The 19690-nt window shown below is 44.0% G+C and overlaps 1 protein-coding gene across 2 annotated transcripts in view; it reads right to left on the bottom strand.

Moving 5' to 3' along the window:
* The window catches only part of LOC137355742 (long-chain fatty acid transport protein 1-like), a 47494-nt gene that overhangs the window by 24398 nt on the left and 3406 nt on the right, over positions 1–19690 (bottom strand). For both annotated transcript variants that reach the window (XM_068021221.1, XM_068021220.1), the window contains exons 2-4: positions 12936–13118; positions 7922–8316; positions 3608–3769 (exon numbers count right to left, since the gene is read on the bottom strand). In XM_068021221.1, the coding sequence (XP_067877322.1) occupies positions 3608–3769; positions 7922–8316; positions 12936–13102 (724 nt within the window). In that variant the 5' untranslated portion in view covers positions 13103–13118. The remainder of the gene's footprint in view (positions 1–3607; positions 3770–7921; positions 8317–12935; positions 13119–19690) is intronic.

The following is a 19690-nucleotide window of genomic DNA, read 5'->3' as shown; positions in this document are numbered from 1 at the left end:
ACCCCACCCTCTCAAATAGGTCTCCCATAGTAGCCTGGAGTCTGAAGTCCTGTTGCGATGTTTAGCTTTTAATCTGGCATATTGCTTTAAGGCCATTACTCAAGTGCTGGGAATTTAGCTAATGTTAGCTGCGAGTAAATCCCTGAAGTGAATAGAGGGTTCAATTAATTAGTTTGCACATTTCTGGCTCCAGGTTAGAAAAAACACAGGATCAAATGCCTGGCTTACTCTCTTATTTAGAAGATCGTTTTGCATCCAAAACCAAACCATGATGTCTGAAGTGTGACGGACACATGCTAGACTCAAGTCTCTGTCGTATCAACTTGATCCTCTTCCTTGGCACTGCTCACGATAAACTGAATATGCTACTTGACATAAACAGTGATGTTATTGGCCAAGTGTGATGGGGAAAGCATCGCAGGGAGTAATGTAATACTTACAGGTGCATGCTACATGCAAGACCTTAATCAGTGCATTATCTGCCCTCTGCTACCGTTCTCTCTCTCTCTCTGTTAAATGCAAGATGGTGGGGGTGGAGGGTGTGGGGGAAGGAGCTACTGAGGATGCAAGACACATTTTCTGGTGGAAAGCGTGGCAAAATGGTGATTGCAGACTCACAAATGCCTAGATTTACGGAATTTAATTCCTGACGCATTACGCTGGGATTTGAACTCCTAAGCTCTGGAATTCCTTTCTCTAAATCTCCACATCTCCTTTAGGATGCTCCTTAAAACCTACCTCTGACTAAACTCTCAGTTACCTGCCCTAATACCTCTCTATGTGCCTCAGTGTCAAATTTTGTTTGATAGCGCATTCCAGCGAAGCACCTTGGGACATTTTACTATGTTAAAGGTGCTATACAAATGCAAGCTGTCATTACTGTTGCTAGGCAGATCCGGGTGTGAAAACACAAACTTGTGTGCAAGATATTGCATTGAGATCCTCACTCATGCGCAAGCAAGTTAGTGATGTAAAGGTCCAGCCTTAAACACAATGACATTGGTACTTTCTCACTTATACAAACAGAATCACAATCACTGAGGAGACACCATTGTTCTCTCACACGCACGCACAAGATAATGCTATTTAGTTCTGTGATTAGTGCTGTAGCTTTGTAATAAATGAAACAGTCTGTTAACTGGCCAATTACCATATGAATCTGCTGAATGGCATCGGAGTGCTATTAACACAGTATCTCATAAGGAGAGACTTTCACACTTGTAGGTTTAACGTGTCCAAGGGTTTTACTGACCCCTCAGAACAATTCTGCAATGATAAAGCATCACTGGGGTGTAATTTTCCCATTTTGGCCAAGCTAAACATATTAGACTTTACAGTAAACACATTACACCCCCAAAGAACTTTATAAACACGACATTCTCAGCCTGTTTTTAGCTGAAACAGGCTAGCTTAGTACACAGAAAAATTGCGGTATAAAGAACATCCCTGAGGGGAGGTACATATCAGGAAGCTGGTTCCAGCAGCCTGTGATCTACCACCAACATCACACAATACATTCCAGCAAGTAAAGACATCTCCATTTGCAGCAAATACTGCTGAGGGCAAGGGATGCATCACACCAGCAGGAAACTGCCTTCAGAATATAAACTGCACCCTTGGTACAGAAGTTATTGTAAAGATGTAACTGATGCCTCTGATTTTATGGTGGTAACTGAAGAGGATTTGGAAATTCCAAACTATTTTCAACCTAGTCAGAAGTGAATAGCCTGTAGAGCTTTAAATGTGGCTTAACATGTGGGTTTAACTTCTTGCCACAGACACCAGGAGGGCAGCATTACATAACTAAGGCCACTGGCTAAAAACTGTATAAATGGGAGGTCTATGACTCAAATAGATTTTATTACAATGACTTCTATTAAAGGATAGAACAGGGTTAGCAATAGGCTATAAAGTATTCTATTAATCTATGGATCTAAGAAGTTTTTTTTATTCATTCATGGGATGTGGTTGTCACTTACTAAGCCAGCATTTATTGCCCATCCCTAATTGCCCTTGGTGGTGGTGAGCTGCCTTCTTGAACCGCTGCAGTCCATGTGGGGTAGGTAAACCCACAGTGCTGCTAGGAAGGGAGTTCCAGGATTTTGACCCAGCGACAGTGAAGGAACGGCAATATAGTTCCAAGTCAGGATGGTGTGTGACTTGGAGGGGAACTTGGAGGTGGTGGTGTTCCCATGCATTTGCTGCCCTTGTCCTTCTAGTTGGTAGAGGTCGCGTGTTTAGAAGGTGCTAAGGAGCCTTGGTGCATTGCTGCAGTGCATCTTGTAGATGGTACATACTGCTGCCACTGTGCGTCGGTGGTGGAGGGAGTGAATGTTTGTGGATAGGGCGTCAATCAAGTGGGCTGCTTTGTCCTGGATGGTGTCAAGTTTCTCGAGTGTTGTTGGAGCTGCACCCATCCAGGCAAGTGGAGAGTATTCCATCACACTCCTGACTTGTGCCTTGTAGATGGTGGACAGGCTTTGGGGAGTCAGGAGGTGAGTTACCTGCCACAGAATGCCCAGCCTCTGACCTGCTCTTGTAGCCACGGTATTTATATGGCTACTCCAGTTCAGTTTCTGGTCAATGGTAACCTCTAGGATGTTGATAGTGGGGGATTCAGCGATGGTAATGACATTGAAAGTCAAGGGGAGATGGTTAGATTCTCTCTTGTTGGAGATGGTCATTGTCTGGCACTTGTGTGGTATGAATGTTACTTGCCCCTTATCAGCACAAGCCTGGATATTGTCCAGGTCTTGCGGCATTTCAACCCAGACTGCTTCAGTATCTGAGGAGTCGCATGTGGTACTGAACATTGTGCAATCATCAGAGAACATCCCCACTTCTGACCTTATGACTGAAGGAAGGTCATAATTGTATTTAAAAAAATCTACTATTGCTAAGTGTTTTGTTCTAGAACATTAAGATGTCATTATTTCTTCACCAGTGATCCTGGTGTTGAAAAGAAGTGTATTTACTAAAGAAATTAAACTAAGCTCTGGATAGTCCAGGAGATTTTATGGACTTGCTTCTGGTTACTAATTTTAATGGGGGGAGAAGGCTGCACAATGCATTTACTTTAGAGTTCAACAACCAAGGAGATGTTGTAGATTCACTGAAGGCGATGAGCAGCAATTGGGCTGGTGGGAGAGAAAAACAAGCCAAGAAATATTCTCTTTTAATGTCCCTGCCTGAGAAATATGTAGATCTTGATTAGGAGAGAGGGGGAGTGAATGTTTTGCCATCAACACTTGAGGACAAGGTTGCTGTAGGTCCTTTTCATGCAGTATTCAGTGTTTAATTTAGGTTGTAGGAAGAGACATATGGTCGAGACAAGCTCTGCTCAATTTACAATGTGAGCAAGGGAGCGGCCAATGTTTCTCAGCAGTGCATGGTAGAGGGAATCAGTCAGGAGAGTCACATTGAAGTGGAGACTTTGAGTCTCCCAACAGCTGGAGGCACTGGCAGTCAGTTAGATGAGAGCCATGTATTACCCCTCTCAAGCATAGGCATAGGGTCATGTGGGTCACACTATTATGTAAATGGGGAAAACTTAAAGAAGGTTCGTATTTACATTTGAGAAATAATTTTGCATTAAAATACTCATTACCCATGAATCCTATTGCAAGAGGAGGAGAGGGGGCATATTTGGAAGCTGCACTGAGTAGAGGGTCGACGTGTTCCGTGCCATCTGCAACTTTGTTTGGATCCCAGCTCCCAGTGCAGAACCTCCGAATTTTTTTCCCCAGGATTCCGTTCACTTCTGACAGGGCTGGAATATAAACACAGGCATAAATCAATCAGGTGCAGTTCAAGCGACAGTCAGTTCTTCTATGTCGCAAATACATTGGGTTTAACGCACTATCTGTGCTGTGCTTCAAAAGCAACGCTGTGAGGTTCTGAGATGGAACAGGTCTGAGAGATTAAAAAAATAACGCGTAGGCAGAAATAGTGCGTGCCTGAAAACACAAGAAAAATTGTCAGCTTTTATTTTAATAAAATCTCATGTATGAAGATTAAATTCAACAGATTCGTGCCAGAATTTGCACAATCATAAAGCATGGAAAGAGGCCATTTGGCCCATCGTGCCTGCGCCAGCTCTCTGAAGGAGCTATCCAATTTCCTATTGAATCTGCTTCCACCACCCATTTCAGCATTCAGCAAGTTCTGAACTAAAAGTCACCACACTTTTACATTTTACTAGGTACATAGAAACCTGGAAAATAGGAGTAGGCCGTTCAGCCCTTCAAGCCTGCTCCGCCATTTATTATGATCACGGCTGATCATCCAACTCAGTAACCTGTTCCCGCTTCCCCCATATCCTTTGATCCTTTTCGCCCCAAGAGCTATATCTAACTCCTTCTTGAAAACATACAATGTTTTGGCCTCAACTGCTTTCTGTGGTAGCAAATTCCACAGGCTCACCACTCTCTGGGTGAAGAAATTTCTCCTCATCTCAGTCCTGAAAGATTTACCCCGTATCCTTAGACTATGACCCTGGTTCTGGACTCCCCCACCATCGGGAACATCCTTCCTGCATCTACCCTGTCGAGTCCTGTTAGAATTTTATCGGTTTCTGTGAGATCCCCCCTCACTCTTCTGAACTCTAGCAAATATAATCCTAACCGACTCAATCTCTCCTCATACGTCAGTTCTGCCATCCCAGGAATCAGTCTGGTAAACCTTCGCTGCACTCCCTCTATAGCAAGAACATCCTTCCTCAGATGAGGAGACCAAAACTGCACACAATATTCCAGGTGTGGTCTCACCAAGGCCCTGTATAATTGCAGCAAGACATCCCTGCTCCTGTACTCGAATCCTCTCGCTATGAAGGCCAACATGCCATTTGCCTTTTGTACCGCCTGTTGCACCTGCATGCTTAGCTTCAGCGACTGGTGTACGAGAACACCCAGGTCTCATTGCATATTCCCCTCTCTCACTTTATAGCCGTTCAGATAACAGTCTTCCTGTTTTTGCCTCCAAAGTGGATAACCTCACATTTATCCACATTATACTGCATCTGCCATGCATTTGCCCACTCACTCAACTTGTCCAAATCATCCTGAAGCCTCTCTGCATCCTCCTCACAACTCACCTCCCACCCAGTTTTGTGTCATTTACAAATTTGGAGATATTACATTTAGTTCCCTCATCTAAATCATTAATGTATATTGTGAATAACTGGGGTCCTAGCACTGATTCCTGAGGTACCCCACTAGTCACTGCCTGCCATTCTGAAAAAGACCCGTTTATTCCTACTCTTTGTTTCCTGTCTGCCAACCAATTTTCTATTCATCCAAATACGCTACCCCCGATCCCATGCGCTGTAATTTTACATGCTAATCTCTTATGTGGGACTTTGTTGAAAGCCTTCTGAAAGTCCAAATAAACCACATCCACTGACTCCCCCTCATTAACTCTACTCGTTACATCCTTGAAGAATTCTAGTAGATTTGTCAAGCATGATTTCCCTTTTGTAAATCCATGCTGACTCTGTGCGAATCCACCACTGTTCTCCAAGTGCTCTGCTATAAAATCTTTGATAATGGACTCTAGAATTTTCCCCACTACTGACGTCAGGCTGACTGGTCTATAATTCCCTGTTTTCTCTCTACCTTCCTTTTTAAACAGTGGGGTTACATTAGCTACTCTCCAATCTGTAGGAACTGTTCCAGAGTCTAGAGAATCTTGGAAGGTGACCACCAATGCATCTACTATTTATAGGGCCACTTCCTTTAGTACTCTGGGATGTAGATTATCAGGCCCTGGGGATTTATCAGCCTTCAATCCCATCAATTTCCCCAACACCATTTCTCTACTAATACTGATTTCCTTCAGTTCCTCCCTTTCACTAAACTGTGTTCCCCAACATTTCTGGTATGATATTTGTGTCCTCCTTTGTGAAGACAGAACCAAAGTATGCATTTAGTTGGTCAGCCATTTCTTTGTTCCCCAGATAAATTCCCCTGTTTCTGACTGTAAGGGACCTATATATGTCTTCACCAATCTTTTTCTCTTCTCGAAACTTTTACAGTCAGTTTTAATGTTCCCCGCAAGCTTACTCTCATACCCTATTTTCCCCTTCTTAATCAATCCCTTAGTCCTCCTTTGCTGAATTCTAAACTGCTCCCAATCCTCAGGTCTGTTGTTTTTTCTGGCGAATTTGTATGCCTCTTCCTTGGATCTAATGCTATCTCTAATTTCCCTTGTAAGCCATGGTTTGGCTACCTTTCCCATTTCACTTTTACACCAAACAGGGATAAACAATTGTTGCAGTTCATCCATGCGCTCTTTGAATGTTTGCCATTGCCTATCCACCATCATCCCTTTAAGTAACGTTTCCCAATCCATCATAGCCAACTCGAGCCTCATAACTTCGTAATTTCCTTTATTAAGATGCAGGATCCTAGTCTCAGAATCAACTATGTCACTCTTCACCTTGATGAAGAATTCTATCATATTATGGTCGCTCATCCCCAAGGGGTCTCGCACAACTAGATTGTCAATTATTCCTCGCTCATTACACAATACCCAGTCTAGGATGATTTGTTCTCTAGTTGGTTCCTCAATGTATTCATCCAGAAAACCATCCCGTATACACTCCATGAATTTCTCCTCTACAGTATTGTGACTAATTTGATTTGTCCAATCTATATGCAGATTAAAGACACCCATAATTACAGATGTTTCTTTATCACATGCATTTCTAATTTCCTGTTTAATGCAATTTCCAACATTACCACCAGAGTTTGGGGGTCTATATACAACCCCCACTAATGTTTTTTGCCCCTTAATGCTTCTCAGCTCTACCCATACAGATTCCACATCGTCAGACCCAATATCCTTCCTCACTATTGCGTTAATTTCCTCTTTAACCAGCAATGCAGCTCCACCGCCTTTTACGGTTTGTCTGTCCTTCCTAAACACTGAATACCCCTGGATGTTCATTTCCCGTTCCTGGTCACCCTGCAGCCATGTCTCCATAATCCCGACTATACCATACCTGTTTACATCTACTTGCGCGATTAATTTATCCACTTTATTGCGAATGCTCCTTTTATATTTCAGTATAGTTCTTAAGCATGTTTTTTACAAAGAGGGTGGGGAGTGCCTGGAACTTGCTGCCGGGGGAGGTGGTGGAAGCAGGTACGATAGCGACGTTTAAGAGGCATCTTGACAAATACATGAATAGGATGGGAATAGAGGGATACGGTCCCCGGAAGTACAGAAGGTTTTAGTTTAGACAGGCATCAAGATCGGCGCAGGCTTGGAGGGCCGAATGGCCTGTTCCTGTGCTGTTCTTTGTATAAACAGTGCTCTTATTTTTAAGAAAACATGAAGTCTGAAAACGTCTGTATATGTTGTCTATAAAGCCCTCTCTCCTCCTAATCCCTTCCAATAGAGGAAGAGGGGCCTTACAGACAGCAGCCGCACACAGATAACAAGCTGAATGATAAAGCCTTGATTATTTCCCAAGGTTAAGCTGGAAAGTCAGGGCAGGATTTCCACCCATCACTTTGCCCATAGTCCATTTTCTGGGTCAAAGCTTGTTCGATATCGGTGGCAGGCTCCAGACAGGATCTACGGTACAGAGATAGAAATATATGGCACTTCAGGGAGCTTGAGTGCAAAATCTAGGTTGATACTCCAGCACAGTACTGAGGGAGTGCTACACTACCGGAGATGCCGGCTTTCTGATGAGATGTTAGGCCAGACGGGGCCTTGATTTCTCAAATTAACTGGTCATTTATCTCATTCCTGCTTGCTATGTGCAAGCTAGCTTCAGAATTTGCCCATGTAACAGTGACTGCACCTTAGGAAAAAAAATGCAGCGAACTGACTGAAAAGCACTGTGTTATCCCAACAGCGTGACAGACTCTTGAAATACAAGTTCCTTCTTTTTAACCGCAAACTGCTGACTCACCGTCACTCATCTCTGCTCCAAAGATGACAGCTTTGGCTCCTGACACGGATAGGCAATGAGTAAGCGCGTCCAGGCGAAGATTAAAGTTGAGCAAGGCAGCCTCCACGCCAATTTTTGCCATGCCGAGCCACAAGCCAACGAACTCAGGCCTGCTCTCCATAAACAATGCAATGACGTCACCCGGCCCATAGCCCTGCTCATGCAGGAAGTTGCCCACTGCATTGGAGTACTCGTCGAGTTCCCTGAAGGTCCACTTTTCATCGACTCCTTCATAAATGAGGGCTACTTTATCTGGGTGTCTCCGCGCTGTCTCTTGAAAGATCTGCGGGATGGTGCTATCTTCCCGCTGGTGTTTCCACACAGCTAACTTAACCCGCAGCAGCAAGAACAGTCCACTGTGGAAAAGGAAAAAAAAAAAATCACAGGTCATCAATTTTGTTCTGATTTCATTCTCCACTGAACTTGTGAAATCACAAAGAACCAATGGGTACTCAAGTCAGAAACATGATTTACAGTTCTAACCTGCTGAGAATTCCTGAAAGATTACCCTGGTTTCCGATGTCAATCTTTCACTGTCACTTTATGAAGGGGCACTACAGGTATAAATCGCATCGACATGTTGCTCCTTTCCCCTCCATCCTCGCTCTGCTGAGGTCTCTACTGAGCAGAGACCTGGAAGATCCTTGGCTCAATCTAGTCTCAGACCATTACTTCAGAACATATAGAGCCGGAGTAGGCCATTCACCCTCTTGAGCCTGTGCCACCAATGAGCTGATGGCTGACCTGCACCTTAAATTTATCTTTCGCAGCTTCATAACTATTAACCAACAAAAATCTGATGATCTCAGTCTTGAATGCTCCTACTGTCCCAGCCTTTGTGGGAGAGAGTTGCAGATTTCTACTGAGATGTGTGGGAAAAGTACTTCCTGATTTCACTCCTGAATGGCCTGGCTCCAATTTTAAGATGATGTCCCCTTTCCCTTCATACCCTCACCAGAGGAAATAATTTCTCCACCTGAGCAAATCTGTTTAACATCTCACCAGATCACCTCTCAGTCTTTGATATACACAAGGGAATACAAGCCATGATCTTCTTTATGTAACCAATCCCTGCTACTCTTTCCAACCTCAGTCCTGCACCAAAGCCTTGGCCCGTCACCAAAGTTTCTTAACTTTTAAAAGTTTTGTCCATGCATACTACAAGACAAAGATAAGGCAGCAACTCATCATAAGCCACTCTAACAATCTGAAACAATGTTATAAGCGATGCGGTTTCAGCTGAGCGCTGCTGGCAGAGGTTTGCTGGCAACACACCAGGAAAATCTGCGCAGTGCTGCACTTAAACCCACTGCTTGCTTCTCAACAACAATGGCTCTTAATTCATGAGCCGTTAGGAGAGGATGCATGTCCGAGTGAACTCTAAATGACATGAACTTGCGTAGCCTTTGGTTGGAACCTGTAGCCTTGTTAGGAAAGGTCAATAAGTTTATTCATTTTTAAAAAGTTGTTTTCTGCTCATAAGCTTCTTCTGGCAAGATGCCATTGACCAGATTAGATTTTTAATCACAGTTTCGCTACAAGACCTTTCCAATGGCTGGTTGCTGCACTGACTGTGAACAAACCATTCCAATGATTGACCTACCTAACCCCCGCCTAAGGCGCTTCACAAGAGCATAAATCAGGCAAAAAAATGAAACCGAGCCAATACAGCAGATATTAGGAGGGGTGACTGAAAGCTTGGCCAAAGATGTACCTTTTAATGAGTATCTCAAAAGAGAGAGAGAGGGGTTCAGGGAGGTAATTCCAGAGCTTAGGGCTCAGGTGCTCAAGGCACAGCCACCAATGGTGGGGCAAAGGGTGTTGGGGACATGCAAGAAGCCAAAGTCGGAGGAACAAAGAGATCTCGGGAGGGTTGTGGGGTTGGCCGCAAAGGCCTGCTACCCGACACGGACCCAACGGGACCCGACATGTGGCGGGTTCAGGTTGCACTTCTGGGTCTGGCATTCGGGTCGGGTCAGACACGCTCTATCACCACCTCAGGTAAGTGACTCTAATGTTAATTTACTTTTTGGACTTTAAAGGTGGTTTTGTTACAGTTATATTAAGCTTGTGCAGGTTAGGAACAAATTGAAAAACGGAAGGTAAGTTAACTGATGGTTGGGGCGGGTAAAAATGGAAGGTCTCGTCTGGGTTGGGTTTGGCATTGGATGGGGTGCTGTCGGGCTCGGGTCAGGTCTCATTTGCAGACCCGAGCAGGCCTTTAGCTGGCCGTGGTTACAAAAATAGGGAGGTACGAGGCCATAGAGCGTTTTGAATATGAGGATGAAAATGAGGCGCTTGGTGGGCCTGAAGCCAATTTGTCAGAGTGCACAAGGCGATGGGTGAGCGGGATTTGGTGCGGGTTAGGATCAACTATAATGGTAAAAGGATCTTTCAAAAAAAAAAAGTGAAGCCACACGTAGGAAAGGACAGCGGGACAACTTTAACCTGAGGCATTTTTATATTTGGCGTTTCAATGGTTTGGGCTAAGAAAGCACAGCATCTGTGCAGCAGACCCAGTGTTTACATTATTAAAATCAGCTGCCTTATCCCAACATCAGAGTACTTAAAATGCTTCTTCATTTTAGTGTGCAAGGTAAAAAAATGATGCTAATTATGGCTTTCAATAATAATCCTCATCACACTGAGATAGCAAACAGTTATGACTTTGGTGTTGTGCACATCACAGTGTACAACATGGAATGGAACATGGGAATAGGAGGAGGCCAGTCACATTTTTGCAGTGAATAATGGAGCCTTGATGCCTTAACCAGCTAGCTCAAGATAATCCCATTGATGCAGTCTGAGGCAGTGCTGCAATTTTGAAGGCAGGTTCCTTCAGACCAGACTTTTAAACCAAGGCTCCGTCTCCCTGTTCAGGTGGACATGAAAGATCCGAGGGTGACTTCTCATGGTGTTCTAACCACCATTCCTCCTTAAACCATAAAAACCAGCTTAACTGGTTGTTCATCTCACTCGCTGCTCTTGAGAGACCTTGTCCACTACTCAGTTGCCTTGTTTGCTCAGTTACTACCCGGCAACAGTAACTGATTGGCTATGAAGCACTTTGGGACACCCTGCGGATGCGATAAGGTGCATTATAAATTCAAGCTCTTTCTTTACTGTCAATTACAAAGGAAGCAATCAAGAAACTGATGCTTTAGCGTGAATGCTCTACAGGTCTGTTAGAGTCGTCAGGTAGCTTTCTGCAGCTGCACTAGGCTGTCGCCAATGGTACTTTTTGCTAAAGTGAAAGATCATTCCTAATTAACTTAACTTCAGGGAACTTTTCAAACTGTAGAGGAGAATGGGACCAAAAAGTGAGAAAAGAATTCTAAAATAGATAATACTGGATTTGGGCTGCATTGACAAGAGTCTGTCTCTCGAGCAGGGCAATATGGCCAAGTGATCACATAAAAATATACACAGCAACGTGGTACAGGAGGCACAGGAGGAGGGAAATGGGTCCAACCTGCATTTGATTTGGACAGGCTTAAAAGCAGTATCTGAATTTGCGGAGTTTAGCTTTTGCTTTGTTAAAAGGTTAATACCAAGTCAAAAAATTAAGACATTAGGAGGGATGATTAAAAGCTTGGTTAAAGAGCTAGGTTTTATGGAACATTTTAAAGGAGGCGAGAGACACTGACAGGTTTGGAGAAGAAATTCCAGAGCTTAGGGTCAAAGATGCATGAAGGCATGGTAGAGCCAAGGACATGGAGGATATGTAAGAAGCCAGGAATTGGAGGAGTGCATAGTTCTTGGGAGGGTTGCATAACTTGAGTGTTGTGAAATATCCCATAATTAATGCTGATTCAGTACAATATATCGCAATCTTGTCAATCTTTCTAATCCTACAATAAATTTAACAATTTGATCAACATGAAATTCAATGAAATATTGAACAACAAGCATTCCTAATGAGAGCAATAAGTTTTTTTAATTGGTGTGATTGTGTTTAAGAGATAATCACCCAGTAGCAAATAATTTTGATCAGAATGGCGTTAACAGCAATGAACAGACTGTTCCTTTTGAAGACGTGCTGTTGGTTCAATAGGAAAGGGTTAATACCACAACTATTAAAATATTAGCTCTGCATAATGGTGGCGGGTCTGTCTTCACCTCACAGTGAGTTGCACATCATGGAGACAGATCCAAAGAGGGTGTGTCAGAAGTTGAGTCAAACTCTTGGGATTAGTTAGCTGGCCTGCCAGGTTTAAGATTAAGCAGGTGCACAGAACCAGTAACCCCACTTTGAGCATTTAAAAAAAGATTAACCCTTATTCATTCTAATCTTGTTTAAAAAAAAAAGCACATTTAGACAACTCCCCAGTGGAATTAAGTAAAGGATTTTTACAGCAAAGGAGTTAGTAACTCCAATTTACATTCCAAATATTTAAGATGGAGTACTGTCAGCTTGGAACTTGGGTCCTTTCACTGGGTCTAAATCCAGACAAAACCACAAAAATGAAAGGACCTTCTCTCCAATACCTGGATTCATTTAACACCCTTAGTTTGGGCAATCTGAAAGTTAAACCTTGGGAACAACATCCAAAGTGTATGAATCTATAATTTGATACTGATCTAGGAATCATAATCAATAGACCATGACGATAGCTGATAAGGAATATTTTTTTTTAAATGTTGCAACAAGATTAGGAAAAGACCAAGGTACGTTTTGCAGGACTATGGGGAAAGACCAGGGGAGTGGGACTAATTGGATAGCTTTCATAGAATTGGTACACTACAGACATGAAGGGCTGAATGGCCTCCTTCTGTGCTGTACCATTCTATGATAACACTAGAGGAGCTTGGAGAGGTGAGGACCAATAACTAGGGAACAAAGTAGACATGACAGAACAAATAAAAATCAGTTCCAGGAAGGGACACCCAACTTAAGTGTCTTGTCAAGAGAATGGAAGGATATGCAATACTGGCAATTACACACCCCTCTACAAACTCAGACAGTGTAACTTACAAGATATCTCTCGGGGCAGTTTTTAACACTATTCGAATAAACCTCCATCCTCCGCTTCCCAGATAAATGCCAAAGCTAGCAACGATACTCCAGGTCCAGGAAACCCCGAAGAGTTGCATCAATCCCAGAGATCCCAGGGATGCACTGCAACTAGCCACATTGTGCATCCTGTCTAGAGATCGCCTGTTAAATAAAAAGAAAGTTCAATGTAATTAAGAATAATACACAACAGATATTTTCACAAAATGTAACCATTATGCTTTAATCCAATGTTAACCGTTATTTGGTAATTGGAGCAGTTGCTAATTAATGAGATTAACATTAGGGTTGCCAGCTCGAGTAACATTAGGTTTTTCGTTGGAACTAAGTGCAAGAACTAAGAAGGAAAAGGGCAGCAAATGCATGGGAACACCACCACCTGAAAGATCCCCTCCAAGTCACACACCATCCTGACTTGGAACTATAATCGCCATTCCTTCACTGTCACTGGGTTAAAATCCTGGAACTCCCTTCCTAACAGCACTGTGGGTGTAACTACCTCCCATGGACTGCAGCGGTTCAAGAAAGCAGCTCACCACCATCTTCTCAAGGGCAATTAGGGATGGGCAATAAATGCTGGCCTAGCCAGCGACGCCCACACCCCACGAATGAAAAAAAATGCAACTAATCTGGAAATAAGCCAACAGGGCAGGAGTGGCTAAATTGTACAAAGTACCTGAAATAAAAAGATTCAGAGATCAACAGCATACACTGCTAGGTGAAGCTGTAATTGGAACATTATGCAACCTGAACACAGGGACCGATTTTAAGCAGAAGCCCAAATCATGGCCTTGCAATGAGTCCTTGGGCCTTCCCCGTCCAAGTCTTGCCTTTCCCTCTCCTGCCTGGATTGGCTGCTAAAGGCCTTTCCCGGCACTGAAGTTATATTGGAGACCATTCCTTTGTGTTCTCCATTTCCCGGCCCTGAAGTCAGTCCTGCTGGATTTGGAGACTGTCTTATCTTATTAAAATGAGGCCCGGGAGTTAAAAAGGCTCTAGGTCTTACACAGAGACCCCTTGAGCAGTGGTTCCCTACACCCCCACTCTCAGTAGAAATCAAGGCTAATGTGAATTGATTCATCGTGTTGTGTGGCACTACCACCGTGCTAAATGGGACAGATTTCAAACAGATCTAGCAATGCAAAACTGGGCATTAATGAGGCGCTGTGGGCCATCAGCAGCAGCAGAATTGTACTCAAACACAATCTGTAACCTCATGGCCTGGCATATTCCCCACTGTACCATTACCAACAAGCCGGGGAACCAACCCTGGTTCAATGAAGAGTGCAGGAGGACATGCCAGGAGCAACACCAGGCATTACCTCAAAATGAGGTGTCAACCTGGTGAAGCGACAACCCAGGACTACTTGCATGCCAAACAGCGTAAGCAGCATGCGATGGACAGAGCTAAGCAATCCCATAACCAACGGATCAGATCTAAACTCCTGCCACATCCAGTCGTGAATGGTGGTGGACAATTAAAACAACTTACTGGAGGATGTGGGTCCACAAACATCCCCATCCTCAACGATAGGGAAGCCCAGCACATCAGTGTGAAAGGTAAGGCTGAAGCATTCAACCAGAAATGCAGAGTTGCTGATCCAACTCGGCCTTCTCCTGAAGTCCCCAGCATTACAGATGTCAGACCTCAGCCAATTCGATTCACTCCGCGTGATATCAACAAACAACTGAAGGCACTGGATACTGCAAAGGCTATGGGGCCTGACAACATTCCGGCAATAGTACTGAAGACCCGTGCTCCAGAACTTGCCGCGTCCCTAGCCAAGCTGTTCCAGTACAGCTACAACACTGGCATCTACCCTGCAATGTGGAAAATTGCCCAGTTATGTCCTGTACACAAAAAGCAGGACAAGTTCAACCCAGCCAATTGCCACCCCATCAGTCTACTTTCAACCATCAGTAAAGTGACGGAAGGTGTCGTTGATAGTATACAGCGGCAATTGCTTAGCAATAACCTGCTCACTGACGCTCAGTTTGAGTTCTGCCAGAGCCACTCTGCTCCAGACCTCATTACAGCCTTAGTTCAAACATGGACAAAAGAGCTGAACTCAAGAGGTGAGGTGAGAGTGATTGCTCTTGACATCAAGACAGCATTTGACTGAGTATGGAATCAAGGAACCCTAGCAAAATTGGAGTCAATGGGAATCAGGAGGAAAACTCTCTGCTGGATGGAGTCGTATCTAGCACAAAGGAAGATGGTTGTGATTGTTCAAGGTCAATCATCTGAGCTCCAGGACATCACTGCAGGAGTTCCTCAGGGTAGTGTCCTCAGCCCAACCATCTTCAGCTGCTTCATCAATGACCTTCCTTCAATCATAAGGTCAGAAGTGGGGATGTTCACTGATGATTGCACAATGTTCAGCACCATTCGCGACTCCTCAGATACCGAAGCAGTCTGTGTAGAAATACAGAAAGACCTGGACAATATTCAGTCTTGGGCTGATAAGTGGCAAATAACATTCGCGCCACACAAGTGCCAGGCAATGACCATCTCCAACAAGAGAGAATCTAACCATCTCCCCTTGATGTTCAATGTCATTGCAATCGCTGAATCCCCCACTATCAACATCCTGGGAGTTAACATTGACCAGAAACTGAACTGAAGTAGCCATATAAATACTGTGGCTACAAGTGCAGGTCAGAGGCTCGGAATCCTGCGGCGAATAACTCACCTCCTGACTCCCCAAAGCCTGTCCACCATCTACAAGGCACAAGTCAGGAGTGTGATGGAATACACTCCACTTGCCTGGATGGATGCAGCTCCAATAACACTCAAGAAGCTTGGCACCATCCAGGACAAAGCAGCCCACTCCATTGGCACCACAAACATTCACTCCCTCAACTGACACACAGTGGTAGCAGTGTGTACCATCTACAAGATGCACTGCAGCAATACAGCAACACTCCTTAGACAGCACCTTCCAAGACCACGACCTCTATCACCTAAAAGGACAAGGGCAGCAGATTCATGGTAACACCACCACCTGCAAGTTCCCCTCCAAGCCATAAACCATCCTGAATTAGAGTCATAGAGTTATACAGCAAAGAAACAGGTCCTTCGGCCCTTTGCGTCTGTGCCTATCTATTCTAATCCCATTTTCCAGCACTTGTAGCCTTGTCTGCTACGGTATTTCAAGTGCTCTTCTAAATACTTAACTGTTGAGAGTTCCTGCCTCTACCACCCTTTCTGGCATTGTTTTCCAGATTCTAACCACCCTCTGGGTGAAAATATTTTTCCTCAAATCCCCTCTAAACCTCTTGCCCCTTACCTTAAAGCTATGCCCTCTGGTTATTGACCCCTCTGCTAAGGGAAACAGTTTCTTCCTATCTACCCTATCTATGCCCCTCATAATTTTGTTTACCTCAATCAGGTCCCCCCTCAGCCTTCTCTGCTCCAAGGAAAACAACCCTAGCCTATCCAGTCTCTGTGCATTGCTGAAATTCTCCAACCCAAGCAACATCCTAATGAATCTCCTCCGCACCCTCTCCAGTGCAATCACATCCTTCCTATAGTGTGGCGACCAGAACTGTACACAGTACTCCAGCTGTGCTTAACTAGCATTTTATACATCTCCATCACAATCACCTTGCTCCTATATTCTATGGCTCAGCTAATAAAGGCAAGTATCCCATATGCCTTCCTAACCACCTTATCTACCTGCGCTGCTGCGTTCAGTGATCTATGGACAAGTACACCAAGGTCCCTCTGTACTTCCTAGGGTCCGACCATCCATTGTATATTCCCTTGCCTTGTTAGTCCTTCCAAAATGCATCAGCTCACACTTCTCAGGATTAAATTCCATTTGCCACTGCTCTGCCCATCTTACCAGCCCATCTCTATCGTCCTGTAATGTAAGACTTTCCTCCTCACTATTTACGACACTACCAATTTTCATGTTATCTGCGAGCTTACTGATCACACCTGCTATATTCACGTCTAAATCATTAATGTACACTACAAGGATTCCAGCACCGATCCCTGTGGTACACCAATGGTCACAGGCTTCCAATTGCTAAAACCAACCCTCGACCATCACCCTCTGCCTCCTGCCACTAAACCAATTTTGGATCCAATTTGCCCTGGATCCTTGGGCTCTTACCTTCTTGTCCAATCTCCTATGAGGGACCTTATCAAAAGCCTTACTGAAGTCCATGTAGACTACATCAACTGCTTTACCCTCATCTACACAACTAGTCACCTCCTCGAAAAACTCAATCAAATTTGTTAGACATGATCGCCCCCTGACAAAGCCACGCTGACTAATTCCTGCCTCTCCAAGTGGAGATTAATCTTGTCCCTCAGAACTTTGTCCAATAGTTTCCCTGCCACTGATGTTAGACTCACTGGCCTGTAATAACCTGGTTTATTCCTGCTACCCTTCTTGAACAATGGTACCACATTCGCTGTTCTCCAGTCCTCTGGTACCTCTCCTGTGGCCAGACAGGATTTGAAAATTTGTGTCAGAGCCCCTGCAATCTCCTCCCTTGCCTCACATAGCAGCCTGGGATACACCTCATCTGGGCCTGGGGATTTAGCCACTTTTTAGCCCGCTAAAACCTCCTCCCTTTCAATGCTAATTTGTTCAAGTATATCACAATCCCCCTCCCTGATCTCCACACCTACATCATCCTTCTCCAAAATGAACACAGAAGAAATGTAATCATTTAAAACTTCACCTACATCCTCCGGCTACACATACATATTGCCACTTTGGTCCCTAACCCTAATGGCCCTACTCTTTCCCTGGTTGTCCTCTTGCCCTTAATATACTTATAAAACGCCTTGGGATTTTCCTATATCTTGCCCGCCAGTGTTTTTTTCATGCCCCCTCTTCGCTCTCCTAATTACTTTTTTAAGTACCCCCCTACACTTTCTATACTCCTCTAGGGTCTCCGCTGATTTCAGCCCTCTGAATCTGCTATAAGCCTCCTTTATTTCCCCTTATCCAATCCTCTATATCCCTTGACTTGGAAGTATATCGCTGTTCCTTCACTGCCGCTGGGGCAAAATCCTGGAACCCCACATGGACTGCAGCGGTTCAAGAAGGCAGCTCACTACCACCTTCTCAAGGGCAATTAGGGATGGGCAATAAATGCTGGCCTAGCCAGTGAAGCCCACATCCCAGGAAAGAACAAAAAAAAATGTGAATGCTACAGAATGAGTTGGATAGCATAAGAATTAGGAGTTGGCCAGCCAGCTCTTTGAACGTGGTCAGCCAATAAAATCATGGATGACCTTCTACCTCAGCTACATCTTCTCGCATTATTTCCATAAACCTCGATTCCCTCAGTATCTAAAAATCTATCAATCTCTGACTTGAACATACTCAATGACTGAACATACAGAACCTTCTACGGTAGAATGCTTAACTAAAATTCACAAAACTGACCGCATTGTGCAATTGCTTTCCTTATCGTAACCTAGCTAAAAACAGAGATTTTGGCAGAGGGAAGACACTTTGCAATAAAGTTTTATCTTGTTCCTTTAACTGATAGCTGTAGAATTATGGCTAGGCAGAAATGGTCTAGCACCCTTTGGAACAGTATTGCCCTAGTCCTGATACTAGTTGAAATCCCTACTTGTTCTCCTTAGCCTAGAGGTAGCAGCTGTGTCTCAGTGCATAACACTCTCACGTCTGAGTGAGACGGGTATGAGACTTGAGCCCAAAATGTAACCCACCACTTCAGTGCAATACTGAGGGAGTGCTGCTCTATCAGAGGTGCCGTCCTCCAGATCAAACATTAAACTAAAGCTCTGTCTGCCTCTCAGGTGGACATCAAGGATCCCATGGCACTATTCCGAAGGAGCACAAGGGAGATCCCCCCAGTGTCCTGGCCAATATTTACCTTGCAACCTGCATCACTAAAATATATGAACTGGTCATTATCTCATTGCTTTTTGTGGGAGCTTACATTGGCTGCAGTGTTTCCTATATTACAACAGTGATTACACTTCAATAATAGTACTTGATTTAAGGTTAAACTATTTGGGGCTTCCTGAGGTTGCAAACGGTGCTATAGAAATGCAAGTCTTTCGTGCTTCTTGCTTTCAGCAATGCATAATGTACATTATTACATGGGTTTAGCTCAACTATGTTTGGAGGGATGGGAAGGAAATTCAGATGCTGTTCCCCAAACTTCCATTTGAGATATTCATCTCTCCCAGTAAACAGAGTCACTTGGGGATGGTGATGCAAACTGCACTCAACTTTTAGAACGGATAGCATTCAACGGCACAAGCTGTTCATTCTCATTCTACGACAGGGGATAGAAGATTAAAACAAGAGTTTTGGGACGGAGAGCAGTCGAAACAGTTTTTTTTGTACTTATACAATTTTTGAGGCTTTGGAGTGTATTATTAAAGATTGTAATTGAAGCAGAGCAACATGCAAGAATAAAACTAGATAGGTTGCCGAAGAAAAAGCAAAGTAAGGAATATGGGTACAGCAGGATTAGGATTTCTGCTCACGTAGAACAGAAATATCAACACCGGATGGCTGGGCTGAACGGTTTGTTTCTGTGTAATTTCTATGCTGCTAGAACGTGCTGTTAGTTGAAAGCTGTAGAACTAATGAACAAGTTATCAGTTAAAACAGCAACTCCAGAATCCAAAAGCAACTCATGGATCTGCTTTAACACTGATCTAAAAAGAATCCTCACTGGCAGATCACTTAACCCAGTAAAAGCACCAACCG

This window comes from Heterodontus francisci, chromosome 43 (assembly GCF_036365525.1).
Source record: "Heterodontus francisci isolate sHetFra1 chromosome 43, sHetFra1.hap1, whole genome shotgun sequence".
Classification (NCBI taxonomy): Eukaryota; Metazoa; Chordata; class Chondrichthyes; order Heterodontiformes; family Heterodontidae; genus Heterodontus; species Heterodontus francisci.
Note: the sequence above shows the minus strand (reverse complement) of the source record. Positions and strands in the feature narration are given on the sequence as shown.